This window comes from Lentinula edodes (assembly GCF_021015755.1).
Source record: "Lentinula edodes strain Le(Bin) 0899 ss11 chromosome Unknown C8R40scaffold_39, whole genome shotgun sequence".
Lineage (NCBI taxonomy): Eukaryota > Fungi > Basidiomycota > Agaricomycetes > Agaricales > Omphalotaceae > Lentinula > Lentinula edodes.
In genome coordinates this window covers 1-27,930 of record NW_025764345.1, presented here as the reverse complement: position 1 = coordinate 27,930, position 27,930 = coordinate 1, and the positions used below count along the sequence as shown (strand labels likewise).

The window sequence follows — 27,930 nt, the reverse complement described above, 5'->3', positions numbered from 1 at the left end:
AGGGAAAGAGCTCGGTTGCACTGCTGTTTGATCAACATCCATTGAATTGAGAGAGATAGTGGCCATAAAATAAATAATAGTGCCGAATATTATAGTTAACACCAAGCTGAACCACGGTGAACCTAGGACGCTAACAACGAGCAGAAGATATGGTTCCAAGAGGTCGTTGTTGTCCTTGGTGGCAGAGGTGGAGTCGACGAAGGGTGCAAGCGAGCCGGCCGCGGCGCCATCGTCGATCAGGCAGCCAGGTACACTATAGAATAAATAAAATATTGACTAGGTAAGAATGGAGGGGAGCAAAACGGACAGCAACCGGCGAACGAATGGTGAACGATGAAATGAAATGAAAATAAATCAGCATTCAGATTCACGAATGCACGTTACGGCCGAACGTGCATTCGTTACCCCGATCAAAACCGACCGGCCCTGTCATCCCGGGCGTGACTCCACCGTCTTTCCCGAGAGAGAAGTGCAATTGAGACCAACAGGAAAGACCATGCGGGTCACATCTCGTAACGGAACATAACGAGATGTGACCTGATGCGTAATGACAGGTCCCCTTTAGGGACTGCACTGCATCACCCGACGGATCCACGCGCCCCGGCGAACGAGCGGGCAATCGACGGCGGCGGGAGCAAAACGAAGCGATCCTTTTCCTTCCGAAACTGGTGCAGTCGCAGCTGAACATTAAACAGAGACAAGGGAATAGAGAATTCCAGTGGGTGGTGTGGTAAATATTGGAAGGGAGGCAAAAAGTGCAGAGCTCTGATTATGAAGAAGAAGAGTGTATTGTATATGAAAGACTCACTGTGCAAATTCCATCGTAAATAATGCAGATGATTCTATAATGAAGTTGGCCTAAAAAGAGCTGAAAGAAATGGGAGATGTAGACCTGATGTAGACTCGGATGAAGGATGGAAATTGAGAGTACATTACTTACATATAAGTAGCCGTTCAGCCGCACAACAAAACATCGGGAGTGACCAAATATTTCAATGGAGATCGCGCGCGCCAGACTATATGGTCCGTTGTACTTATTATAATTTACATAGTTGCTCATGTTTAGAATATGGTCTGTCTTTACAACAAGCGGAAATCCTGTACAGATATTGTGAGCAGGTAAGTACAACTACAGTGGTAAGTTCGATACTATATACCCACAGAGGACGCATGTTGTATGTACAATCTACAAGCCAGGTAAGTACAACTACAGTGGTAAGTTCGATACTATATACCCTCTGTGAGCGCATGTTGTATGTACAATCTACAAGCCATGTAGATCTATGATCTGCCAAGCCCTGCACAAAAGTGCACAAGTCAACAAACTGTATGTGTGACATGGCACTCTGAATGAGGATATTTCGATGGCATACATTGAGCTTCATGACAGCATGCGCCGTCTTCCTGATTATTTGTAAAATCGTCTTTATTCTTATAGGCCTCGTCTTTTGAGCCTTTCTTCCCCTGATTGAAAAAATACGAAGCCTAGTAGGCAGGAAAAAAAGACGGTTCCATGAGTATTACTAGAGACTTGCCTCTCGCTTATTTCTTGTGCACTTTTCTTTCTGTTCTCTCTCAGCTCTCGAGTTTATACAGAGGTTAAGAATTGATTGAAATACATGTATTACATCGAGTACAACAAATGATAGTCTCATGCAAGAGCATCCTCGTTCTCACTATTGGTCTCGCTATCGGTGAGCTCAATGATACCGAGGGATTTAACGCTAGCCTTGTTGCGTTTGATCCTGCTCTCACCCACAGATGTCTGCTTTCGCTTTGACGGAATGTTGACAAAAGAGGCTTGTGAACTACCTATGAACACAGCATCATTCTAGAACACAAACAACGAAGTGAAAAAAACTAACTTGATGCTTCAGCATTACGATCTTGGTTTACAACAGGAGGTGGACGGGGACCTGGAAATGCAGGGTGAGAACTGGCTAAGGGAATACCGCCGTTAATTTACACGGAAACTTACCAATTAATCTGCTTAAACCATTGACCTTGTCAAATCGGTTCAGAGCAACAGCAATCATGGCAACAGGAACATCAATCCTCCGGCTTCGCATAGACTTAGCTGCAGGATTGAGGTGCATAAGTTCGACAAAAAACGTAGTACTAAAAGTGACAGAGATACTGTCGCCCGTGTTCTTTGTTGGAGAATCCAAGAGATTCTTGGTGATGATTGTAGTCGAATATGTGGGCATGTAATGGCCTCCTTTGCTGTTCATTTCAAAATGACTCTGTAGGCGGGGGACGATTATTTCTGAATTGACAGGGTTGTAGGCGAGATATTTCTGTATATATTGTTATACATCAGCAGAAAACCGGTATTTTGATGGACGTACAGATGAAAGCATTCGAATCAACACTCCAGGCCAGAGGCAAATATGGAAATGTTCTAAGGTAAGTTTCGAAGACCAAGAAAAATGGTCATTACAGAACGCTAAGATTTTTCCAATATCAGGGAGAGTTGGCAGCCGTAGTGACATCGGTACAGGCTGAAGCCCCAGTGAAGAGCTTGTTACGGGCTTTAAAAACGCGTGCAAGGTCTGTAAATCTCCGTCGGTAGGGAAGTTAGACTCCCGGAGGATTTTGGACCGCATGGGACTACGGCAGCCCATTTGACCTCGTTTGTTATGCTCAATTTCATCCGCCATGTCCTCATTGAGTTGCGAGAGGGCCCAGGAAAGTTGACCCGGTTTTGTAGAAAACATATTGTAGTAATCGAGGAGATTTTTGCCGAACCCACTACGGGCAAGGGCATGAGCAGTCTGACGACCTATACCGTTGACGCCACCACTGATGTCGTTTTGTAGAAGCAGAGCAACCAGAACCAAACCTCCCTGAGAATATCCTAAGTACTTCTGTACAGGCTCTGCGTCATACACACGGATGGTGAGGTCTTCCCAAGAATTTCCAGAGACAGCTGTATTCCTGTACATGCATCAAAATCCTCAGACAATAATAAGAATACCTGAACGGTACATACGGTTTCAAAACTTTCAGAACAGATTTAACACCAAGGGGGAAAACGTCGCTGTCTTTGGAAAGTACGGTGTCAATTATGCCCCGCTTAAGCAGTTCTGCAAGTTCCGCTTCCGCTTCGCCCGGGGCCTGTAGTAAGTTCAGTAATGATTTATACTCAATTTTCTGTATTATCCATACCGTGTGGTTGTGGTACCCAAAGTAAGTAACCATCAGTTTTGCTTTCTTTTGGTAATCTGATTCATGTGCGACTACTCGATGTCCTCGTTTAATTGACGGTCGGTTATCCCCATCCCAAACAATGAGACAGTGAGCGTTGGCTTTTGATAGGCCGCAAAAGAATTTAAAGAGCTGAGTGAGGGTCGAGCTTGATGTGTGGAGACCCCCTTTAATCATATCAGCGGCACGGAAACCATCCAGGAAGGAGCTATGAATACATGAGAATTATGTCCCGGTTAGTATTCAGATACGTACCTAATGTCTATCCCAATGACGACTGTGCGAGCCCCGTAGTGTTCTCGAATGAAGCCGTGCTCTAAGATAAAGTCGCTGAGCTTGCAGGTGAACGCAGCATCATCTACCAACTGAGTGGAATTCTGCCTGAGGACAAATGACAAAATATATGTCAGGAAGGCTCACATGCCAAAGATCTTTGATTCCCATTCTAGAATTCAATACGGATATGTACTAGAGGTTGAGCAAGATGAGAGGACAGCCTCCTATTTTTATTCAGAGCATAACACAGAATAACATTCGGACCGCCAAACTAACGCCCGTTACAAAGCATTCTACAAAAGTTATCATAGAAACATTGTCCGCGCTTGCTGAATGAGTTTTGTATTCCAAATTGCACATATAAGGCCCTGCAGGCTGGTCTGGAAACTCCGCGCGCAACGTCATTGAGAAATGCCAACTTTGTTGAGTAAGGTTGGGTTTGCCGTCGGCGTTAAGAACCAAGAAGAGCCTGGCAACGCTTGGTTCTTTGTCTGGCGTGGACCTTGATGCAGTGCAAGGTCAGTGTTAGGGCAGTAGTGGTGAAGGAGGTAGTGATGAAGGAGGTAGTGGTGAAGGAGGTAGTGGTGAAGGAGGTAGTGGTGAAGGAGGATGGAACGGAAGCGGAAGCGAGGCGTTTGCACCGTCCTGTTACTTGGTTAGGAATATAGAGAGCGGCGTCTGAGGAGGCGCAGTTTGCCCGCATGTTGGTTGTATACCGAGATATAACAAGCGGATGTTGAGGTATAGAGAGATCGGGATAGCGGCGTTCAGAGTTTTGAGAAGGCGATGATGGGATTGGAGAGGGTTTTTTCGCGATTGACTGGCTGGTGAGTAAAGCCGTTGTGAGAATGGCGGCGTGGGAAGGGAGAGCTGGAGGGACGCCTTGAGGGCGCCGTGTTTCAGCAGTTCAACTGATTCACCTGTTGGTCAATCAGGTTTGGATGGAGTAACGAAAAAGGGTCTGCGCACCGGTAGACGAACTTATCCTTGTTGTGAAACTTAGCACCTCTATGTTGCGTGAGTTGGGTAATATAAAGGGCGAGAAAGACGGGGTCCGAAAATTTGAAGTTGAAAAGGTAGAAGATTCAGATAAGGCTAGAGTATGCGTTAGATGTGTTAGAAAGACCTGAATATTGATACGGTTCTGGACATGACGCACTGGGTCAAAGCTTTGTTTGAGGAAGAGAATACTCTTTGATCTTCACAAGAGAAAGGTCGTTGTCTTCAGCCGTTCGTACGGTATTCCCGGACAACCGCATTCACTAAGAGAATAGGTAGCCACGTCGCAGCTCCGGTTCGAGCTTTTTTGTGTGAGAATGAGACGGAAATTTTGTGTGAGAGTGAGACGGAATTAGTGTAGCTGTGGCGTTGGTTGTGGACGGTTTGTTGGAGGCAGATTGGAGGTAAAGGTTTTGCTGGGATGGCTGTAACGGAGACGAAAACGGATTGCGCGCTTAAACGGCGTTGCGCGACTTTGTTCCTTAACGCCGTCACGCGCCTTTGTTGACTGCATTCTCTCCTCTTACCCCTCCCACCACCGCCAACTCTCATCCAAAAATGGGCTCAAACCCAGGTGAGCTCTTTCATTATGCTTATATGTTTCTACGTTTCTCTCCCAGCTCGAATTTCTCAGCCAACAGACGCCCAGCCCATCATCTAGGCAAGGCTCTGTTGGCTGTAAATTCGTTCTGGTTTGCGTTCTAACGCGCCGTTGTTTCAAACAAAACCCCCCCTCCCCTTGCTGTTCTCAATTGACACGGTTTCAACTCGCTTCTGCTCACAGACAACGCTGTCCCCACCACTTGCATTAAATTCCCTTCCTTTGACCTATCTTCCGCTCTCGAGGCCGACCACAAAGCACGTATGGCTGCTGAAGATGCCGGAGAATCCTTAGATGACGGGGAGATAGAATTTGAGGACGAAGAATTCGAGGAAGAAGCCCACGGAGAATCAGTACCACCCATCAATCTTTCCGACAATCCTCCCTCAATGTCCCGCAAAAACAAGAAGTACGCGAAGCTAACAAAGCGTTCACGCGCAAAACGCGCTGCTGAAGCGATTGAACGCGCTGCGAACCGGGGTGTAAAGCCCTTTGTTGTGGAACTAGCCAAAGGAGCCTTGCCGGTCGAACTAGAGGACTTCGACGCCTCCAGCCTCCCAGTCTCATCTAGCGGTTGGAACGCCAATCCTCGTAAAAAACTGTCTCATGGGCTTCAAAGGGTGTGGAAGAATCTTGAAGCCTTGACCTCGATGTCTGGCTTGAAGCTCCTTCGATGGGACGGACAGTGCGTACATTTTCCCCCCGATGCTGTGTTCTGCTGCTAACTTTGTCTATATTTCCCAGGAGCTGCATAACGCTTGTCGACAGCCATGACCGTATTATTGCTGTCCTTGGCGGCGTTCCTCATGGGTCCAAGGGGATGGAATGGCAGGCAGTCGAAGCTGCTGCTACTGCTGCTGCTTTGCGTTGCCGTGAATCTAGTGCCTTCACCGCAGCACAGAAACATGGTCGGCGCGGAGATTTTGCCTCTCGAACAGTCGGTTTTGGCTACGGCAACGGGCGGCGTAAACCGCAGAATTATAGAGTCTCTGGCAAGGCCAATCGGAAAGCCATGCAAGAGCTCCTTCAAAATCAAGCAATTCGTCGCATCTCTGGCTTTCAAAACGGTGTGCTTTATGTCTCTTCGAACCCTGAATGTTTACTGAACCCTTTCTAGCTCTCTTTAACACCTTCTGTCACAAGAACTACATGGAACATGTGGACACCAATAACGAACTGCTTCGTAAGCAGCCAGAGCTACGGGCCAACTTCCCCGAGACTGCCTTTGCTGCCACAACGTTCAACTTGGGACCCCTCTCGTTTTCTCCCCCTCACATGGATCCTGATAACCGCGCCTCCAGCTGGTGTGCTGATACCAGCATGGGACCTTTCAACCCTGACAAAGGCGGGCATCTCGTGCTTTGGGACATTGGGCTTGTCATTCGCTTCCCTCCTGGCTCCACCATCCTTTTTCCCTCTGCACTTATCACTCATTCTACCATCCCCATTCAAACACACGAAACCCGATATGCAATGGTACAATATTCATCAGGAGGTCTTTTTCGATGGCGTGAAAATGGGTTCCAATCTGATAAAACCTTTCTAGCAAGAGCTACTCCTGAAGAACGAGTAATGCGTGAGTTAGCACGAGCATCACGATGGAAGTTGTCTTTGCAGAAATTCACCCGTTGGACAGATATTTGTCACGGTGATTGGAGGGGTGCAGCTCGGACTGAGGCTGGTTTAGATGAGCTAAGTGATCTTTCCGACCTCGAGGAGCCCTTGCATGTTTTACATCCTAATAAACGTGTTTGTCGCCAGTAACTGTCAGTAAATTGCCTGTTAAACATTCATTATTTGTTGTATAGAATATAAACTGTGTTATCCTTCGTTTTCTTGATCTTGAAGGCAGCGAGTGCTTGTATTCCATACAATTAAACAGAATTACAACTCATGGCATGGTTAAACCTCGAGCTAAGAACGTTTCCTGCTTTGATAATAGGGGTTTGACCTTCCTATTAAATCCCACTAGTTCCGTCTCGTTTTCCTCCCAACCATGGTGGTCGACATCTCCTCTGACAGAGGTTACAATGGTCTTTTGAAGGCTGTCTCAACAGACCATCAATCAAACCCTGCTGATATCCTTGATGACCTTGAAGAGAGCTATGACACTGCAAACTTGGACATAAGCTCTAACCAGAGCTCAAATGATCTGTCAGGGCTCAACGATGCAGTCAGAGAAATCTCTAAAGGTGTATCGGAAAAAACAGCACAAGAATACCTTCGGTATGTATTGTTCATTGTTCAATACAGCTTTGATAACCTCTTTTACAAGACTTATGAAACAATGTCAAGCATTTCTGATTGAACGGCAAATGATAAGTCGAGAAAGCCAGTTTTTTTGTCCCAATCCCCATCCTCAAGCCGCAGTATATATTGTTGCATGGATCATGGAATTGTAGGTCCAAGGCTCAACCTCTGGTGTTCTCTGTCAGATTATGAATTTCTTCCAGCTGCGATACAATAAATCTCGACGGTAGCTCAATTCCAGCAAATGTAGAAAAATCAACCTATACACATGCTCAGAAGATGCGAGCAGCTGCTACGTTTGGATTTGGACGGATTCATGGCTTAGGAATGCAGGCATGGCACAGCAGTGAAATTACGGGGAAGATGCTTGGCAATCCATCTGTTTCTGAGATCGTTTCTACTTATATGCTCAGCCTTCGTCGTCGGAAAGCAAGTTATTACTTTCAAACATCATCTTCTCTCTTGTTCTTAACATAATGTTCCGTAGACACAATCAGGGGACACTCCAACCAGTGCACGAGCAGTCACATCAGTAAGTATCTCCATCACTTGAACCTTACCTTTGTCTGAAGTTTCGACCTCTTAGGTGCTACTCGAAAGCCTTTATTATTATAACAAGCAACCCGAGTTTCAAAAACCTAAGGCTTATCAATCCACTTCTCGTCGTGGTCTGAAAGGCCAGTTAGGTGCATATTCTCGAACCCTGTTGATTCTTGGTTATGTTATTGCCTTCTGTGCATTACTCCGCATCGATGAGTTATTAAAGATTCAACTGCAAGATATAACGACATCCAAGGATCCCAAAAGTGGACGAGGTATGCTTACCCTTCGCCTTCCATTTCGGAAAACTAGTCAGTTTGGAGGTAAAGTTGAATAGGACTTATATCAAAATATGCATCCACTTACTACAGGCTTCGAACTTCACTAGATATCAAGCCGTTTGTTTTCTGGGAAATGCCAGAAGAATATCAGCACCTGTGTGTTGTACGGGCCTATGCAAGATGGGTTCGGATTACAGGACTGAAAGAAGGATACCTTTTTCGAAAAATACGGGCAAATGATCATCTCGCAGAAGAGAATGAACCAATGGTAAATTCTATCAACTCATTCCTCCGTTATTGCTCAATATACTTGTAGACATCGGAACAGTTTCTTGAAATGTTTCGCAACAATCTCTTGGATATCGGCGTCGATTTTATCCCCTATGGAACTCATTCATTCCGACGTGGTGGGTGTCAATGGCTGTCGGTGGAACGTCGGTGGCCTTTGCGTCAAATTTGTGAGTGGGGTGGATGGAGTCAGGAGTTCACGCACTTAACCATTGTGAAATATCTCATTTCCTGGAACGACAACCCTCATGTGGACCGAGATGACTTTTTCAACATGGACCGTGCTCCCACTACTGTCTGTCCTACCTGTAATCGATCTTGTCACTGTGCTTAGGAGATAGAATCAATCTTGTCCATTAACCAAGTTGTAGCGTACAATATAAGTATATGAGTTAGAGTATAAGAGTAAATAAAACAAGTTCATGAAGCAGAACGTTTGGCAAGGTCACAATATCGACGGGCAATGGCAGAGTTATCAGTAAGCACCTTGCCTTTATTTGTCACAAAAACCTCAGAAAAACGAGCGCCATACTCGAACTTTGCTTTGTTCACAAGATGCTCCTCCTGCACACCACGGATTTTTCGTAATCGATCCGTAATAGCTTTCCAATGGAAGTGTTCACCATTGCTAGATGAAAACTCTTTCCAAAAGTCATCAGGACTGCTAGCACGGTATCGCTCTGCAACATACTGAATAGAAATTAGCATCAAATTCGAGGTGATAATAAATTAAGTGTTAAGATACCTTCCATTCTGTCCAATACTTTTTCAACCAACTCCAAGTACCGTCCCCTTTGCCACGGAATATGTCACACCAGTACCGAAGCGCAACCGGAGTGCCGTTGATTTCGAGTAGATTTTTGCCGCAGTCAAGTGGATCCCAGTTTGGCCCTTCATCGTCCCATACGCGGTCCAAACGAGCAACATCAGCAACAAATGATATTTGTCGGGGTTCACGAACTTCACTATATTGATACTTGATGACCTTCCCATGTGCAATAGTGAGTTGATTTTCAGCTTCGACTGATGGCCTCTGGATGGGGGCAGTGGAATTTGCTGATGAACTGTTGGTGGTCGTTCCACTCACAGCCAGTACCGGAGGTGTTGCGACGGTTGGCAATGGGTCGCCTGTTGCTGCGACATTTGCCTGTCTTATGGCTGCGGTGTTAACGCCAAAGGCAGGTACTTCGTTTGTGATAAGTCGAGGTTATCAAACAAAAAAAAATCACAATAACTCACTCGTATTAGTAGGGGCAGCAGCGTTGTAAACTGCCAGGGCTGTTGCCAGTCCGGGTTGGAGAGGGTTGTTGAGAATACCTGGGTAGGGATATTGACGAAATTGTTGCCTTTTTGAGATTACAACCTACCTGAATTCGTCGTAACCCCTGGTTGCTGGGTGAGTATCGCAGACGATAACAGTCCCAGACCAAGCCTTTCAAATGTTGCTGTGAGGTTCGATATTTGGACCTCCATCGAACGCATGAACTCTGCCAACTTGACCTGCCCAGAGTTTTATTTAGAAAGAACATTCGAGTAAACGCAAATAAACGAACCGTAGTAGTTGCTTGTTCAGCAGCCTTTGCCTCCTCTCTAGCTTTCCGCCTGCGTACGATTTCTTCACGCGGGATGTGTGGGTGGGCATTGTCGAATTCTATTGCCTAGGGGGAATTCAGTCAGCAATGAGTGGTTGGAAAGTGAAGGTAGTACACACCCAGGACACAACCGATTCCTTTTGCTCTATGGTTCGCAAATCTTTCGAGCGTTCTGTGGCGAAAAGTTGGGCATTGAGTGGTGTGTTCAACGGCCGTCCCAGTAGGTCATTTCTCCGCAGTAGCGAAGGCTTGAACTTCTTGGCTTTCGGGGGTGCTACAGGACCTTCCTTGGGCTTAGGCTTGTTCTTCACAATACCACCACTGCGGACACCACGATGTGAACGTCGAGCACTCGGGATAATGCTAAATTCAAGCTACATGAAGCATGATAGCAGGCAGAAGACAGAGGCAACGTACGAGGGCCAACGAATCTTGTTCTCACTGAACGCAGTGATCTTCTCCCTCAAAACCTTCATATTTCCTTGACTACTGAGATAATACTCTTTGCAAAGTTCTAGTAGCGCTGGGCGTGTCAAAACGTTGCTGTAACAAAAGATTCATCAGGACATCATTAGAAAGAAAGGAGAATTTAACATACATATCCTTATACATAGCGTGGAACACACCGTCTTCCTGCTTTCCAGGAAGAACAACTGTACCGGTGGGCTGAGGCTCGGGAGGATACACGACCTTGAAAATTTCGCCATTTATCTTGATATTGGTTGAAGACTCCCCGTTTGAATCGACCTCCATGGCGTCCATGACTTGTTGAGTACGTAGAGTGAGCAGAGAGAGCGTGGCGGCGTGAAGATTCAGAACCCCGCAGAGGGTAGTGAACGATTGGGTGTCGAGCGCGTCGAGGTCGGAGATGAGTGGATCCAAGGAGCCGGCGGCGGCAGCAGCGCCATTGTTGATCGAGCTGCAAGGGACGGCGAGCGTCAATAGCCGTTTACGGATGCAAATGAGAGAGAGAGAGAGGGCTGAATATGGAGAGGAGACCGGCAATGGGACGGAAGGAGGAAAATTGAATAGTAACGTGATCGAATTCAGTTTGACGATGCAAAACGGCATCGTCAAAAATCCGATCAAATTTTTCCGGGCCTGTCATCCGGGCGTGACTACATGGTCTATACTGAGAGAGAAGTTAACGGAGCAGGTGATCCTACGTAGGTCAGGTGATCCCAGTTCCTTTTTGTAAACTCACCCCTTCCTCCTCCTTCCTCCTCATGACTAGGATCTACGACAATTATGCGACCGAGGTGCGCAAAAAGTATAATAATATCCAAATACGATCATCTTGCGATGTCATTCCACTTTCACCATATTTCCTCTCAGTTCGTTCGTAACTTGTCCTGGGAATTTCAGGACTATCAATAGCAATGGCTATCAATTCTGCTTAGTTCTGTTAAAAGCTCTTCAAGTACTTGACGTAAGGTAGAGCCACTCCCCAATGGAAGTAAAACAAGCGATAAAGATTAACGATTTCTCCTTAGACAATCCCTTAATCATCGATGGTTCTCTGTCTCTGCGCGGAATGTTCCCCCTCATACCTCATAGTTGTGCCTTAGCATCACGTTCAAGATAACCCTGTCATGGACATTTTGTCTGGAGACATCTTTTCATTTTTTGAGGTATCGACCGATTGACAGATCCGGACAGTATACATCTGCAATGTTTAACCTTACTTAGCTGTCCTTTAGCTTGCTCTAACTCAGGGATATACCCCACGGCTAGATCCATTTGATATGTCATATGGCTCGGAAATGGCATATAAACCGACATCAAGATTTAAATGCTGTGGAGTTTCTGTCTTCAGAACATGCTCCTACCGAATGCTGAAATATCCACGTCCTTCACAAAAGTCATATTGGCAACCGTCGAATCTACTTCCTCCTTAGCCCCTCCATCACTATCGCCATCGTTCGCGGATGCTACAAGTCCTTGTGTTGTCATTGGCAGTTGTCCTCGAACGGTTGTCGGGATTCTGTGGAGTTGCCTAGCTGTTCTTTTTACCTGTACTTGGGTAGCAGTTCATCCGAACATCCCCCGACCAAATAAAGTTGAGCAATGGAAGGGAATAAAGCAGAGAATTGGATTCATGCTGTTGACACTCATTGCACCAGAGGCAACATTGTGGATTGCTGTACGGCAACGGCTTGCAGCGAGGGAACTCGTGAAGAGTGCGTGTTGTCAATCTCTATCTCCGATCATATACGATTTCCCATGCTCTGTCTGTTTGCAGGACATAGGGCCAATGGGTGGACTATGACACACGCTCATTTTGCATTGATGGGTGGCTTCACTCTTTGTCCCATAGACAAGAATGGAGATATCACTGCGATGAAGCTGTTAGCGTTGCCCAAAGGATCTCGATCGGGTGTAAACCATCTCTATAATCTTCCCGATAACTTCGATACTGCTACTTTCATCGGTCAAATTGACGAAGAGGAAATCCAGGATCGAAGTCATAGTGATGGTTTAACCAAGGTCATAGCAATTGGGCAAACCGGTTGGTTCATCATTCAGCTTGCTGCACGTTGGGTTCAGGATCTACCCTTCACTGAGCTCGAGGTCATGACTGTTGCTTTTGCAACTATCAATATCATGACCTACACCTTTTGGTTCAAGAAGCCACTGCGAGTCCAATACCCAATCCGTGTTCAGGCGACACGGGACGACTTGGAAAAAGTCAAAGAGAGTGATAGTGATATCAAGTCTTCCCCAATTGCGTCTCCGTTGTCACGACCATCCTCGACACATTCACTCGATAATGACCGAGAACTGGAATCCACACCTGATCTTGATGATGTAGATCGCAATATAAGCTACAATCATGCGTCCATGCCAGATGAAGAGCAAAGCGAGCCGTTTCTGTCGGATCTTGGGGCGGGAGAAACAGTGCCATTTATGGAGTTGAATCCGATTTCGGAGTCTGCAGCTTTGAGCCAGCCTCACGACTCAAACGGGAACCATGCGCCTAAAGACAGATTTCAGGAAGCCTTTATGATAGGCTGGGACAATGTTTTCAGTGTCGACTTTCGGAGAACTCATTTGCTGCACAAGATTGCTTTCTTCATCTTCTTCATCATTTTTATGCCGGTCAGGGCGGTGTTCAGCTATTTCCTGGGTTTGAGTAGGGCGGAAGACAATTCTTCAGAGGAAGTTCTATACCAGGATGAACAGGACGTCAACGAGAAAATTGAAGAGTTACTCAAGGGCAGTGATCTTCGGTTCAAGATCTACAAGATATCGCTGCTTATACCCTGTGCGGTCGCAGCCCTCTTTGGGTTGATCCACTGGATTGGGTGGATCTCAACATTTCCGACGAGAACTGAGGAGATAACGTGGAGGATATCTTCTATTGTGGTAACTTTCATTCCAGTTCATGTTGAGCTGGCGTACAAAGCATACGCTCAAAGGCATGATATACTTTTGACTGCTCCTGATTTCCTCAAGTATGTTTTTGGGATTATCTGGTATATTGCACCTTTAGCTTATGTCATGGCTCGTTGGATTCTCATTGTCCAATCGTTTCTTACTCTGAGGGACTTACCTTGTAGTGCTTTGCAAAATGTTGAATGGACCGATTATATACCACATATCTAGGTAGAATTTCAACGTAGAATTCGCGGCAACGATCGAGGACATGTACATATGACATAACATTCTCTATACAGACCACTGGTTCAATCACCCTGTAATATAAGCTATTCCCTATGTGTATAACATATGCAGCATATTCTCTCTCCATCTACAAGTCCTTACTCCTGTACAACAGCACATACGCACTTGAATCTTCCCCACCACCATCCAGCGTACTAAGCTTCTCCTTTGGAAACACCGACACTTTGTCGTCATCGAATTTATACCAATCTTCGTCATCTTCGTAGGCGTATGCATCGGAAGTTGGCTGCTTGCCCTTGTCGGATGTTGTGCCAGCAGATGTATCGTCAGTGTCCATGGCGTTTGGATCTGCAGTTCCTGTCGGAGCACTCTCTGGATTAGTTGTGTTTGCATTATCAGCAGCCGGACCGGTATACAAAGTTGGAGGGGGCCCGTGGAAGACGCTTTTTTTCACAAAAGCCATATAATGTCCTGAGTCCGCGGCGGCACCCTTGTGTGTAATTATAGCTAGAAAGATTCGACGTTCATAATTTCATCACTCATACAAGATTGGTATTCGATCTCCAACTCACCAACAAGCTCGTACAGCCCTGTAGTCGACGACCCCACGTCTGCTTTCAAATCAGGATGAATGAGGGATTCTAATTCTTTCTTTTCGCGAGCTCTGTACACTTCCTCATCCTCTAATGCACCCCCCGTCAGAGTTGCAGATTCAGTGCCAGCCATAGGAATGTCTTCACCAGAAACAGCGGTGGAGTTTTGCGTGCCTGTTGACGGGCCGCTGGGAGCAAGAGCGATTTTAGTTCGCTTCCTCACTTTCCTCCTCTCCGCTCTCTCTTTTTCGATTTCTTGTAGTCGCCTGGAGGCAGGCAGAAGCTTTTCCTTTAGTTCAGGACTCGCAAGTTCCACCGCATCATATGTCGTGGGGAATTTCACTTTACGCTACACGAAGATGTATAATCAGGGATACGGTGAAGGAAAGGGAGATTAGAAAAAGAGAAACATTACCATGATTTTGGCTTTTTTTTGCACGTCAGCCTTCCAGGCAAACCGCACCATATGGACATTAAGATAGCTTGGGAGACGCGTGATGCGCGAGTTCTGGGTGTATTGAGCTTCGCGACCAAGGGTCGGAGATGTTTTCGAGATGACGGAGGTGAGGGCCTAAGGAGAGGATGAATTTACGTTGGAGAAAGATGTAGGCGAACGCATCAACAGCAGCGTTGGATTGGAAGGAGAAGATGCGAATGCGGACATGTGACTGGAACGAATCACTCACAGACATTATTCCACTGTGCATGTAGTTCGTCTGAGAGTTGATATTACATTCAATCTTCATAATTTTTTCATTGCTAACGGTCGGTGGCTCGTCTGGCGCTTCTGGAGAGGATAACCTAGCCAGGAAGAAGTCAGGTGGTCAAGTTCATAAGAGTAGACAAGTAAAACTTACTCCCTTCGCATTTCGCCCATCATATACTGCTCAACGAACCTTTTCCGCTGACCACCGTTAACGGCACCTGGGCGAATAAGGATGTCGGGGACCTCAACATCGCGGACGGAATTGAGGACCTGGGAGTAACATTCTTCCGCGTCTACAATGAAGGAAAGGTGTTGAATAACAAAGTAAAGCAACTGGTTGTGAGAAAAGGACACACCTTGTTGAGCATATCCACCTCCAATGCCCATTGAGCCCTTTCGATTGCGATCGCGTTCGGCAAATTGAGGATTGACTTGACGCAATATATTTAAAAAACTCGCGGGGTTTACCGCGTCTGACGTGCGGGATAAATTAGCGTAAAGGTCACGAAGAGGTCTTGGGAGGGTGCCGCCAAGATCTGGATTCGTAGAAGACGAAGAAGATGAAGCGTTGGGTGAAGGTCTGTGTAGCGATGCGTACGGCGCGCAAAATAAAAAAATCGGTAAGCAGGGTTCTTATATGACGAACGTTTAGCTCACACTCCTAATGCGACCTGAAGCTCTGGAATGGCGCGGAGCGCTTGAACAGTAGAGTTCATATAACAAGTGTTCCCTAAGCTAGTGACATAAGGGCGAGCATTAGGAAATTGTGGTCATGCATTGGAAGGAGGCGCACTTGAGTAGTCCAACAGGTCGTTCCAGACCAGCGAGATCTTCGTCTGCCATGTCTGTAAGGGTGTGACCAAGGGTAAAAAGGAGGAAATTAAACATGTTGTCACGGATATTAACCTTCTAAGAACACGATCGGTTTCTCTGGTGCTTTTGGAAGTTCTCCCGCCGTTCCGATAACCATTAATGTTTGGCCCTAGCGTTGCCTTGAAAGTCAGATCAAGACGATGATCTACCCAAGCTACATACAGGTTTTGGCGTGATTTTGGCCCAGTTTGAATCATCCTAAAGCAGGAAACAGCATCAGAAAATTCCGAAATGAAGTTGAGGTACGAGTTCCCAACGGCAGAAAATCGTCACCTTCAATATTCCACCCTTGACCATGACTTTCATTCGATCGACTGGTACGCCGGTAGCGTTGTACACAGCTTCTTTGAACACTGCTGGAGGAAGATCCGTGTCCAGTTGGACAGCATGCGTTTTTCCTGCGTGTTTAATGTTTACTGAGATAGGTGCCATGGTGGATGAAGGAAGACAATTCTGATTGATTGAAGGAGACGAGTACGCGTACACGGTTACTCATCGGTCACGGGCAGGCGCTTAATGAAAAGGTCACGAGAGCCTGCGTCACCGTACGAATTTTTTCCTTAACCAAAGTTTGAATTTCGGTTCGCACCACGAGTAGACTCTTTGCCTGGGTCTATACTACGTTCACTGTCAATGAGTTGCGCTTGTTATGCAGCAGCAGCAGCCATTGGATGCTTTTGAATTTGCGCCAATTTCGAGGAAATGCCCATGGCTTGAAGAATACCTTCGAAGGTCAACGCTGGGGTAGTACACCTTGCAGCAGAGCGAGCACTGGTAGGTTTGAACTACTATGTTTAGACTCTGCCTTAATCTTGAAAATATGTAGCTGCTGCTGTCAAATCCAATATATCGCATGCAAGCTCGTCAAATGGAATCCATCGGGATGCGAAGGATGAGAAGAATAAGAAGCGAAAAGGAACGACAAGTCAAGAAAAATCGAACGGCAAAGGCGTGGATGTGCGCAGTGAACGGTCAAGCAAGAATTATATCAATGCGCGGAGGAATCACGGGCTCAAATCGAGTACGTCCTTTCCTCATAAACTCCAATATTAAACTTATATAGATTCACAGTACCAAGTCACAACCCGTTGTTATTCTCAATAGAACGTTTTATCGCATCTCAACCATCCAATTCGCAGCTAGACTCGTTCATTCACCGTCGATTGTCCTCGCCACAATACCTCCAGCAATATACTCATGCTGCTTCCCGCGCGGCACTTCTCGAACAACTCGTGCAGTTGCTTCTCTCTAAAAGATGCTACGTGCAAGCTGCAGGAGTGTATAATCGCATGAGAGACTGGGAAGGCTATGTTCCCGCCAGTGGTAGAAGTGGAGGTGAAGGATGGAAGACCGAGGCCATGATGCTGGGAATGGCATTGGCTATGTCCGAGAAGACCCTTGCAGACCCTGCAACCGAAATTGGCCAGACAATCTCTTCTCTCTCCATAATTTTCCGCCACACATCGTCCGACCATCTCTTGCTCGCCTTAGTTCATCTGCTTTCCGAACTTGGTACAGGAAATGCACTGATCGAAAGGGTCATTTGGGTGTACATTGGATGTCGAGAACAGACCTCATCCCATTCCGAACCATATATCCCCCCCTTGAGCATAGTCTCTTTACTTGCTGGAATACTTACTAAACAAGGCAAAGTACCCGAGGCGCTCGAATTTGTCGCGCGATGTGACGATCTAAATAGCACAGACTCGCAATACCTTCACGTCATGGCGCGCTCACATCCATACAACACTATCCTTGCTTCTCTATCCTCGTTCACAGCCCACGAAAGTACAGAAGTCATAGATCTTGTCCTCACTATCATGGCCTCACGCGATATACCCTCTGATAGGAGTCTGATTAATATTCTTCTCAGAGACCAAGCGGACAGGGCGGGTGGCCATCGCACGTCCTCTAATTCATCCAGCTCCGCTAACACGTCTGCCGATTCCGACCAAACCCCTACTTCCACCGTCGACGACGCCTCAGAGATAGGGCAGATCTGGAATTCCATTTCTGGTCATTCTTCAGATACCGAAATCAATCGCAGGGAGCGAGGAAAACTAAGGAAAACAGAACAAAAACAAGCGTTCGAAAAAGCCTTTACTCTGTATGGCACTTTGTGTCAAGCTCACGACGCCCAGGAAAGTCAAGGTATATTTCCAACAGTTTCTGTGGGGAATGAGTCCGCGCGAAATGAGACCGAGTCTTACAAGCCGTCATTCAGACCCGACTTCTTCACCTTCCGCACCCTTTGGGACTTGCTAGTGCGCAGACCTGGGTGGCGCTTTTCTTCTTCCCCTTTGCCCACTTCCGGTGCTACAGACGCTCGGAAGGCCAATGAGGATATCATCGAGGATGAATACGGTTTCGACTTGACTATTGGGTCTGATGAATTCGACGGTGACGAGTTCCCTTCTGACGAGCCATCCGACGTCGATGACAATGCATCACCTCCCGTCGCCCCTGTCCTTCCACCTCGCAAACTGTTTCACGATATGATGCGGTATCATTTCTCTCATCTCATCCAAGTACCTACGTCCCTTCAAAAACCAAAACAACGAAACAAGAAGTCAAACACTTCCATTGGCGACGCTCTAGATGTCAAAACGACTGCGCAATCTCAATTTCTGCTCAACACCGCCTTACTCACATTTCTTAATAGGTCTCCTTCCGGCGGGGGAGCAGACTATGCAGCGGCTATGGTTGTGCTAAAGTGCTTCCGGGTGCATTCGGATGGATCGACGGAGTCTTCGTCTCCGTTATCGACGGGTTTAGCGCTAATGGAGACTCAGGAAGAAATAGAGGGAAAGGGAAGTGCTGAAAATTTGGTAAAGGAGGGTGGGACAATCGCGGCTGAGCTAACGTCACTTCCTCGAATCCCGCTAATCCCCGTGCCTCTACGCACATATCGGATCCTTCTTAGGCATCTCCTTCAATCCGTAACGTCTGACCTTCGCCTCGCTCTCAGACAAGGAACAGGAAAAGGATCCTATTGGGCGCGTTGGGTGCTCAGTATAGGAGCCGGAGACTTCAGGCAGTTCAGGTGGCTTCTGTCTTCTGCTCCTCGAAAGATGCAGGGAGACCAGGTTCAAGATGGAGTGGGTAAAAAAGGAAATACAGACAAGACGAAAAGACCGACGGAGAAGATCATCGGACGTATCTTGAAAATTTCGTCATTCCCGGTTTCGAATGCGACTCCTTTGGATCCATCCTCTCTTCAACACTCGACCGAGTCCAGAGCTTCTGCCACTACCCCTAATCCGCTTCATCATTCTTTCCATCGTGATTTTTACTACTTCAATACACGTGATTCCCTCATATCTGTTGTACCCTCTATACCTTCTGCTCTCTCTGCCCTTTCTGCTCTCTATGTGCCGACATATGCCCAAATTTCTCGCACTGCCCCTCTCCCTTCGTTGATGTACTATCAACCCGACGAGCCTTCCCGCCCCCATGGCGTGAAAGGCGTAAAAAACAAGCAGAGTTTGCACAACCGCCTTCAATCGCGAAGCTTAAATCCCGCTCCGTTGGAGATCATGATCAAGCGGGCATGGGTTGCTTCGAACTATTCGAACTACACTGATTATCCCGACTCTCCAAATCATTCAGAATACTTACGTGAAGATGGGAAGGAAACAGAGGAACAGGATGGAGAATATGAGGGCGAGACACGGAGGTTGGAGCTGTTGCTGAGAATTTTTGACACGGAGGTGGACAAGGCACGGAGGGAGATGATCTGTCTGTGATACACTAGAGGGAAAAATGCGTTCAGACTCTGGCGAGGATGTATACTATTCATGCTTGACTGGCACACGTACAGGCCCCAGAGCTGGTGCAATATTCTGAAACAGGCTTGCTATAATCAGCTTACATAAAAAAATATAATATGGTTCACATCGAAAAATAATATATACCAAGTACAGATCAACAGCACACTTATTGTTAGGGGATTGAATTGCTAACTACAAATTTGCATACAGAGACGTGTGCAGGCATGTACTAGCGTGTACTCATATACCAATCTCTTTCATTTTTCAAGGCGGGTTGTCATGCAGCGCCATCGTATCGGCAAGACGGATAAATTAATAGTGGAAGAATTCTAGGGTGATCACATACCCACACATCTGGAGGCTCCTTGGTTGCAAATTCTCCCTGAGGCCCTGGTCGGAGAGCGTCGGAGGATGGTCAGCCAAATTACGATCTTTACCTCGATACGAAGGCTTCACTAAGCAGGACATGCTGTATAAAAGCGTGGGGCGCTAGGGAATCATCCCCCCAACTGCTGGTCGGTCCTCACCTTTTCTTTGCTGGTCGAAGAAGCACCCAAGCCCTTAGACCGTAGAACGATCCGTTCAATTCTCGCATCCTCGTCGTTCATTTCTTCGACTATTCATACTTGTTGCTTCTTATTCCAGTGAGTTAATGTCCCTCCTCCTCCATTCTGAAGGTGTTCTGAAGAACAATACCCACATTACTCCTCATTACTCACGTTTCAGTTCTCACCTCATCATCAACATGCGTTGCAACTTCGTCGCCTGTTTTGTTCTTGGGCTTGCCACCGTTGTGTATACTGCCCCAGTAGCGAGCCGTCGAGATGCCGGCCCCGCCCCCCTTGCTGGACTGACCTCCCCACCCAACCAGGGTGGCTTGGCTTCTATGGCATCTTTGGAGACCCGTAGTGACGTGGTCGTCTTTAGATTCCCACCAACCGAGCCTGTTGCGGGAGCTTCAGTGTCGACATTCCATCTGCCATATATGAGTAGCAAGCCTGCCAAGGTTATAAAGGACAAGGCAGCAGAGGAGTTAGCTCAATCAACGGTCAAGAGATTCTTACAAGTTTGCGGCTTCGAGAGTCGGTTGGAACCAGGCTCCATTTTTGGTGGCACCTCTGAAGAAGCTAAGGATCAAATTCATTTCCTCGCTTCGAACGTTCCGGGATTTGAGAATGCCGGAGGATGGGCAACATCAGAAGGGGATGGAGAATTGCAGGGGACCGAGGGTGGAAAAATAAAACATGCATCTGTCAAGAATTGGCATAAAACAAGTTAAAGGGTCATGGATTGTCGGAGGAACTGTATCAAAGGTTGCTCTGTCTTGATTGTGACCTGCCAATGTATCTAATACTAGTTCGACGGGGTCAGAGTGCATATATGTATACGTCGTTCAACGTTCAAGTAGAAACTCAGATGTAGGAATAAACCACAAAATTGTGTGAACTTGGGGGGGAAAATGCTATGGCGTATGCCTTCAACCAATCAACCAGGGTACCCACTTCGAACAGCAATGGCAAGGGGGCAGGAAATGAGGAGATTCGGTAAGGAACACATTCGAGATCAAATACAATGAAGGGTGCAGTGAGATTTGAAAGACGGAAATGCGATGACACACGATCGATGCCTGTCAAACAACAGTAGTTGGGCACTCGACCCAAGAGTACCACTGAACATGAAGCAAGGACGGACATCATTCTTGAATCCCACATGTAAGAAGGGCGATGGGATACAGTAGACGAAATTCACGATATTGGTATATTACCGTTCGACTTGGTAGGAGTATCAACGTCCATTTGGTCTTTTTCATTGTCGTCGTCGCCGTACGAGTCCGCAGAAGGAACAGCCGCAGAAGTTGCTGCTCCTAGTGCACCTGTTGATTGAGGGGGGGCTACGTCCCTACAAGAAAAGAGCAAACGTCTAAGCATTTGATTCCAGCAACGTAGAAAGGACATACCACTTGATTTGAAACCTCGTCACTCTCGGCTTCTTCGTAATGTCCCTCACCAATCTTTCCACAGCAACCTTTTTGCCTTCCATACTTAACCGCTCTTCCTCGCCACCTCGTATTCTGTATTCTGATAATAACCCACTCTGACGAACTCTTGCTCAGCATAACTTCCGGTGAGGATCAGCGCTGCCACGCCGAGGAGATCTTGTTCGGGAATGAGTTTATGATCTGGTGCAGGTGATTGAAACTCGAAAGAATTTACGCCTGGTGGCACAGGTCCAACCGGACATGAATCGATTTCTTGGTCCAGAGCGGCGTTTTCGGGGCAGGAGTGTAACAGTAGAGTGACGAGGTCACAGTATTGCCACACGGGTTGGTGTAGGTGCTCAATAGAACTGTTGTAAACTGGGGAGTTATGATTCTGGAGAACCTATCGTACTGTGTACATCGAAACCCCTTATATACGCAGAAATAGAGGATAACTAAAAGGGGTAATTATTGTAAGGCATAGGACATGGATAGTAAGCGTGTTTCAGTAAGAGGCATACTAGTTAGGACAAGTAACGAGTAACATTCCGTTACATACGCCCTCCAAAGATCACCTTGCTTGCATAGGTCCTTTGGCATACCACTCCGATTAGCGCGCGTGAAGATTTTACCACGGTCCAAGATCAGATTCCACCAAATCCGTATACTTTTCACTGTTTACAAGTTTGGGACCAGACTTCTTCCCAGTCTCGTTTTGCAAGGTTTTATCTGTACCCGGCATGTAATTGATCCGATGATTATATAATATGAACCTTATCCATAACTGTTACCTTGCAAGAGAGACTGGCATAAAGGTTGGTGGCGTTTTGGCCTTGTTTGGCCTCTTGCGATCACATGCCAATACACAACGCGCAACACGCTACATAAAACTCTGAGATGGGCTATCAATGCTGATCAACATCCTCATGCCTCCCACTCACACCATGCCGGAGTCTGATAAAGATGCTCATGAAGTAGTGGAGAAGGTTTTTGAAGTGTGACCCTGCTTATGGCAACTGAAAGCAGCTCGAACAATCCTCAAATTGCTTGTTGCACTACATCGTATACAGTGAGATGATGTGAGTCTAAAATTGCAAAGACTTGTTGTATTGCTGGTGCGAACATGCTTGAGTAGGATGGTTAGATAGTAGCAAAAAAATCATATTTCTCATTTTATATGTGACATGAGGCTCAGGAAGCTCAGGGTATGAGGCTGAGTGCCCAGTAAAAGTGCGCACTGTAAATGCCGAAGCCAAACAAGGCCAAAACGCCACCAACCTTTATGCCAGTCTCTTTTGCAAGGTAACAGTTATGGATAAGGTTCATATTATATAATCATCGGATCAATTACATGCCGGGTACAAATCAAACCTTGCAAAACGAGACTGGGAAGGAGTCTGGTTTGGGACTGGTTTGAAATATGATCAGCTTAGTACTGCCTCTTTTTGCATGTGGTCACACATGCACCAACTCAACATGTCTTTCTTTACCATTGCTTCATTGAAACAATTAACAGCAATCTTCTGTTAATTCCATGATCCCACAAGGTCATAGCCACATCCTAGGTGTCTATATTTTACACATTTTATAGAGGTGTAATAGCTGATGAAGCTATTGCATACAGTGAAAGATAATGTTCATAAATGGTTGTTATGACTATGATAACCCTAAACACAAAGCCAAGCAAGGTGTAGGGCCCCAGAGGGGTACACTAGTAACGAAGTAGCGCCGGTGAACAGCAGGGCCCGCTACCAGTCAATGTGTGTCTGTGTGAGCACTAAGTACAAGATGGACTGAACACAGATGCAGGGATGAGTAGTAAGAGGTAGTGTTTGTAGAGGTCTGTACTACAATGGGACCACACCTTGATTGGTGATGGCTAATGTACTTGTATTGTAGATAGAAAAAGCGGCGCGCATGGGGCGCGCCGCATGTAGATGCATCTGCCCAACCCAGAGTCTCCAGCTGTCTCCACAGTAGTACTGCAGTAGTATAATCAACTTGAAAAGTGAATGACCAAAAAAAACTGGGTCTACTAAACCCTTCAACCTCTACAGAGGTAGTGGGAATTATTCACTGGAAGTGATAGTTTTTACTGTAAGACGAAGGTTGTCAAGAGAGAAACACCCAGTTTTTGTCACCAGAAGATGATGGTTGTCGAGAGCAAGCACAAAAAGTGACTAATCAACTGACAGTAAAAAGATCGCTAAAAGGGGATATATTACTAAAAAATGATGACTAGGATGGATAATTTGGAAAAATTAGGGTCTACTAAACCCTTCAACCTCTAAAGAGGTAGCGGGAATCTTCCCAGGATCTTTCCTTTACAGTCATTTACTACCGGTCAATGAGACACTATCACTCAATGAGACAAATATCTCCCACAACTTCAATTTTTGAGCGGGTCTTCAGAACTTGTTGACCATTGAGATACATATATAGTCTACTCAAGATACAAATTTTGAAGGAATAGATAATTGTATGGGTTACGGAATTCACAAATATGGTTTACTGAGAAGGTCCATTTGTAGAATATGTGTTCTGTGAAAGAAATACTTGCAGCAAAAGGGCCTTCTTGCTGTGAATGAGTAAAATACTGTCTTAGAAACTGAATTGTGGCCGAATTCTGGTATATTTCAGCTTCAAACAGTGAGCAAGCCATATATTCCATTCATGAGACAAAATGGATTGATGCGAAGGTCACACTGCTCAAAATGGAAATGCACCACAGTGCGCATCAGATACACCAAACACCAGTGCCGGAACCAATTCTGAAACCAATTGTGACACTGGAGACTGCGGTTAAGCATATGTTATTTTTGTTTCCTTTCCCTTTCAACTACCATGCCTGGTCATGCAAAATCTGACCTTGAAAAGACTGCAATTGCTCGGGAAGTTACAGATCACCTTTACAAGCTTGCAGTTCAACTCTATTGGACTGAACATGCTCCGGGTGTGTTAAGATCATGTACACTGTGTAACCGTGCCAAAGCCACAAGGTGTCTAAGTGCGGAAGATGAGTGGGACAGTAGTGAAGTTATTAACAACACCGCCGTTACGCCGTTAGTCCCCGGAGATCAAGTGTATAGAGAGAGGAGCTAAGTAGCAGCCAGGTCGGAGCAGCAGTATCGCCGATGACGAGGAGCAGACCAGAGAACGTTCAAGTCCTAAGGTCGAGTGGAACGTACTTCAAGGCGTTGAGCCTGAAGACTTAGAGGAGCACAGAGTTAAGGAGGGAATCTAAGTCAATAATTAAACTGAGGAACTACAGTAGCGTACAGGCAGTATTTATATCTACGGAGCGGCGCATTGGTGCGGAGCGCCAGACTAACTACTAAGAGCTATACGAGTAGTACCTGCAGGGTAAAGTAAAAGACAATAAGAAGGGACTAGAACGAAAGGGTATGTGTAGCGAGAAAGAACAATAAGAGTAAGATTACAATAAGAGTGGATCTTCGGAGTACCGAGCGGCGGAATGGAGGCCCAAGGCATGGACTTGACAGTATCCCCCTCTTAGGCTTGAGCCCTCGAAAGCCGTTAGTATTGGGCAATACCATTATTTACCAGAGAGAAAATTTTATATCCCGTTAGTATCGGCAATTATCCCTTTTAGTCATCAGGAAAATTTTGTTGGTCCACCGTAAACCGAGTACAATTCGAGGAAAAATTTTCGCTGGTCCGTGCGCAGTTTTGCCCTATAAAAGGCCCAGGGTTTTGCCGTCAAGGGCCTAAGTTCCCAAAAAACTTCTAAGTCCACCATGACCACTAGCCGTACCACTACCTCCACTCAACCCACTGCCAGCTCCTCTTCCCGCCCCACCGATCCCCCGAGGCCCGGCACTCCGATCGATGAAGATGAGGATGAAATTCTTTGGGAGGCCCTAGCGAGGGTAGAAAGGGTGAAGGCAAGGAAGGCAGCGGAGGAGGCAGCTGCAAGAAAGGCAGAAGAGGAGAGGAGGAAGAAGGAGGTCGCTGCTCGGGCTAGCGCGGCGAAACGGAAGGCGGCACAGGAGGCACGAGATCGGGCCAGTCGGTAACGAGCTTGCCTCGTTTTTGTGTGAAAGAGAAAGGAAGGAATCTAATGGGCACTCCAACCAACCAATCTAATACACAATATGCGAGTTCACTGCTATCAAATTTATTTAATAGCAAGGGGTAGCATTGGCAAAGGTTCCGCAAAGCTTTGAGAGCTAAGTAAGAAGCTTTGATCAATCAATTTGAATCGTTCTAAGGATTCGATATATTCCTTTGATCAAGGTAGATTCAGCACGATTTGTGCTTTGGTTTGTATTGATTTGGGTATATCAAGAATTGGGGGTTCGAATCAAAGTAAATTAAAACTGAAACACACAGACCCCTCGGAGGGCTAGAACTATGTGCTGGCACAACCATACAGCGTGTTTTGCCCTTAAGACCAATGACTGATCCTAAGTTCAAAGAATACCCAACAACTGGATAGACTTCTCGCAGTCACAAGGAGCAGAACACGACATTCCTATACTCACAAGTGCCGGGCCCAAATGGCTGCTAGCGAAGAGGTTTGAGTCTGGCGGGAGTGTGTCTTTCCTTTTTACGGATTAGCACTGCAACGTCGTCCCAAAATCACTTCTATTCCAGATACATCGGATCGCTATTTATACATACATGATATAGAGTCGCACAGTCCAATTAATTTAATACAATAAACGTTCGGAACCGCAAGGAAACTTCTACAATCGGTCAGATACTATTTAATTTGAATCTTCATGTCCTTATTTGGTCCGCAATAGTTCCAAGATTCAAGTATACCTCCAAAAATAGGTAGGTACTTCGTTATTTATTTAATTTAATTGTTTTAGAGAATGACTCGAATGGTGTTCAACTGTCATTGCGGTTCAACACTTACTTCGATCGTTTGTCACCTCGTCCGGAGGCAAATCAGCTCTCCTCGATTCTAATCCTATCAATCTGATTCATTTGGATTAAACTAATTGCTTCTCTCTTTCAACAGACACCCATTGTGCCTATACTCTTATCAAGGGAGTTACGCATAGTATTCATTTAATTGCATTTTTCAATATTTTCTATGTCAGGACTCTTTGACATTCATTTGATATGTCTTCGGAGCCTCGCAATACTTTGATCGCTCTTCTAGTCATTTTCCTCAACCATGCAACCTGATTGGTCTATTAGACTAAATCACAGTCTTTTTAGATTAATGCATGATCTCGTTCTAGAAGGAGTATTTGATAATTCCTGAGTTCTAGAAAGTCATTTCGAGTCAATCCTCGGTTCATGGTCACTTGAGTAAGTTCTTCCAAACTCCTGCCAGTGTAAGGTCTAATAAGAATACCCTTGGTATGTCATACATGAATGGTCATCCTTCGGATGTAGTCCGAGTCTGGTATAATCCTGCTTGACAAACAGGTAGACTGTCATCCGAAGGTAGTATCAGGGATGGGTAAACTAACCAACTTGTGGTAGTATGGGTATATAGTCCCTTCAACTTATTAGACTGATTCAGTATTGACTTTGACTGTCAATCTGGGTCTCAATTACAGTCCTCTTGATACAAATCTATACGTGAAAATGTCACAATTCACAGCATAGATGTCTAGCCAAAATTTAGGCGTGTCATCCCCCCCAAACTAAAGAATTTGACCGTCCTCGGTCATTCGTAGTTTTGTATAGGGAAAGGATACCCAATCTGTTATTAGATTGATTCGACAAGACTATATCTCCTTTTAATGTAATTCACTGGGTTTGGATCTTTACTTCTCCGTGCTCTCCAATCAATTTGGATGCCCTCAAATGGGTTTCTAGTGCTCATCTTATCAATTTATTCACACGCCTGCTACGAATCGTAACAGTTTAGCGCTCAATTTGAATTGAATACTTTTTCGGTATTCCTATCACATTTCGAATTTTTAATTCACAATCTTTTTATCATCTAGTCACAGAACGAGCTTCCATTTCACGGAGAGCTGCTCTGACGTACACGCTGATTCAGTGTGTACCTTTATTTGGTTCGGGGCACGGGGTTCAACAAATTTTTGTTGAAGTCCGTTTTCTTCCTCCATCTCATTCTCATTAATTCAAAATGGCTTCAACTTCGAGTCAAACTCGATCTTCTGCCTCTACCATGCGTTTACCAACCTCTTTATTAGAGGCTCAGGTTCTACTGGCGGGTCTTCAATCCAAATCGACCCTTCCTTTGTTTTTCGAAAGTGCTGTTTTTCAACGTCTTCTGCAGGGTGATTATTCCCCTCCAGTAATTGATTCCACAAACTCTCCCAATTACAATGGTCCTAGTTCTCTTCCTGCTTTCTCGTATCCTCGTTCTTTGGTCCCTTTTTGCTTTCCTCCCGAGAGT

At 45.9% G+C, this 27,930-nt stretch overlaps 8 protein-coding genes across 8 annotated transcripts; 5 read left to right on the top strand and 3 right to left on the bottom strand.

The window, feature by feature from the left end:
- Positions 1–1,651: 1,651 nt before the first annotated feature.
- C8R40DRAFT_1072651 (PIN domain-like protein) lies at positions 1,652–3,651 on the bottom strand (the record flags this gene model as incomplete). Its single annotated transcript, XM_046226490.1, has 8 exons — positions 1,652–1,812; positions 1,866–1,916; positions 1,979–2,297; positions 2,349–2,937; positions 2,993–3,117; positions 3,169–3,415; positions 3,463–3,584; positions 3,628–3,651. 8 exons carry the CDS (start codon positions 3,649–3,651, stop codon positions 1,652–1,654), a joined length of 1,638 nt encoding a protein of 545 aa, XP_046082195.1.
- Positions 3,652–5,756: 2,105 nt separating this feature from the next.
- C8R40DRAFT_1055208 (uncharacterized protein) lies at positions 5,757–6,847 on the top strand (the record flags this gene model as incomplete). The annotated part of the gene is made up of 2 exons (XM_046224988.1): positions 5,757–6,150; positions 6,201–6,847. The coding sequence occupies 2 exons, from the start codon at positions 5,757–5,759 to the stop codon at positions 6,845–6,847; spliced, it is 1,041 nt and encodes a 346-aa protein (XP_046082194.1).
- A 464-nt stretch (positions 6,848–7,311) lies between these two features.
- Positions 7,312–8,470, top strand: C8R40DRAFT_1055342 (uncharacterized protein; the record flags this gene model as incomplete). The annotated part of the gene is made up of 3 exons (XM_046224998.1): positions 7,312–7,481; positions 7,537–7,797; positions 8,245–8,470. The coding sequence occupies 3 exons, from the start codon at positions 7,312–7,314 to the stop codon at positions 8,468–8,470; spliced, it is 657 nt and encodes a 218-aa protein (XP_046082193.1).
- A 3,383-nt stretch (positions 8,471–11,853) lies between these two features.
- On the top strand, positions 11,854–13,640 carry C8R40DRAFT_1055216 (uncharacterized protein; the record flags this gene model as incomplete). The annotated part of the gene is made up of 4 exons (XM_046224989.1): positions 11,854–12,214; positions 12,277–12,342; positions 12,388–13,062; positions 13,180–13,640. 4 exons carry the CDS (start codon positions 11,854–11,856, stop codon positions 13,638–13,640), a joined length of 1,563 nt encoding a protein of 520 aa, XP_046082192.1.
- A 58-nt stretch (positions 13,641–13,698) lies between these two features.
- C8R40DRAFT_1122753 (cysteine proteinase) lies at positions 13,699–16,280 on the bottom strand. Its single transcript, XM_046228869.1, has 11 exons — positions 16,104–16,280; positions 15,993–16,028; positions 15,864–15,939; positions 15,751–15,802; positions 15,615–15,692; positions 15,314–15,537; positions 15,109–15,250; positions 14,938–15,052; positions 14,667–14,822; positions 14,231–14,600; positions 13,699–14,165 (listed from the first exon to the last, which is right to left on the bottom strand). The coding sequence occupies exons 1-11, from the start codon at positions 16,260–16,262 to the stop codon at positions 13,786–13,788; spliced, it is 1,788 nt and encodes a 595-aa protein (XP_046082191.1). The 5' UTR covers positions 16,263–16,280; the 3' UTR covers positions 13,699–13,785.
- A 119-nt stretch (positions 16,281–16,399) lies between these two features.
- C8R40DRAFT_567967 (uncharacterized protein) lies at positions 16,400–17,027 on the top strand. The gene is made up of 3 exons (XM_046235481.1): positions 16,400–16,604; positions 16,657–16,851; positions 16,894–17,027. Exons 1-3 carry the CDS (start codon positions 16,502–16,504, stop codon positions 16,932–16,934), a joined length of 339 nt encoding a protein of 112 aa, XP_046082190.1. The 5' UTR covers positions 16,400–16,501; the 3' UTR covers positions 16,935–17,027.
- Positions 17,028–19,855: 2,828 nt separating this feature from the next.
- C8R40DRAFT_1122751 (uncharacterized protein) lies at positions 19,856–20,983 on the top strand. The gene is made up of 2 exons (XM_046228868.1): positions 19,856–20,251; positions 20,321–20,983. The coding sequence occupies exon 2, from the start codon at positions 20,346–20,348 to the stop codon at positions 20,877–20,879; it is 534 nt and encodes a 177-aa protein (XP_046082189.1). The 5' UTR covers positions 19,856–20,251; positions 20,321–20,345; the 3' UTR covers positions 20,880–20,983.
- A 362-nt stretch (positions 20,984–21,345) lies between these two features.
- On the bottom strand, positions 21,346–21,894 carry C8R40DRAFT_1055120 (ASF1 like histone chaperone-domain-containing protein; the record flags this gene model as incomplete). The annotated part of the gene is given in 3 exon segments (XM_046224981.1): positions 21,346–21,499; positions 21,558–21,633; positions 21,648–21,894. Coding segments are annotated over 3 exon segments (477 nt in total), but the record flags the coding sequence as incomplete, so codon positions are not given.
- Between the last annotated feature and the right edge of the window lie 6,036 nt (positions 21,895–27,930).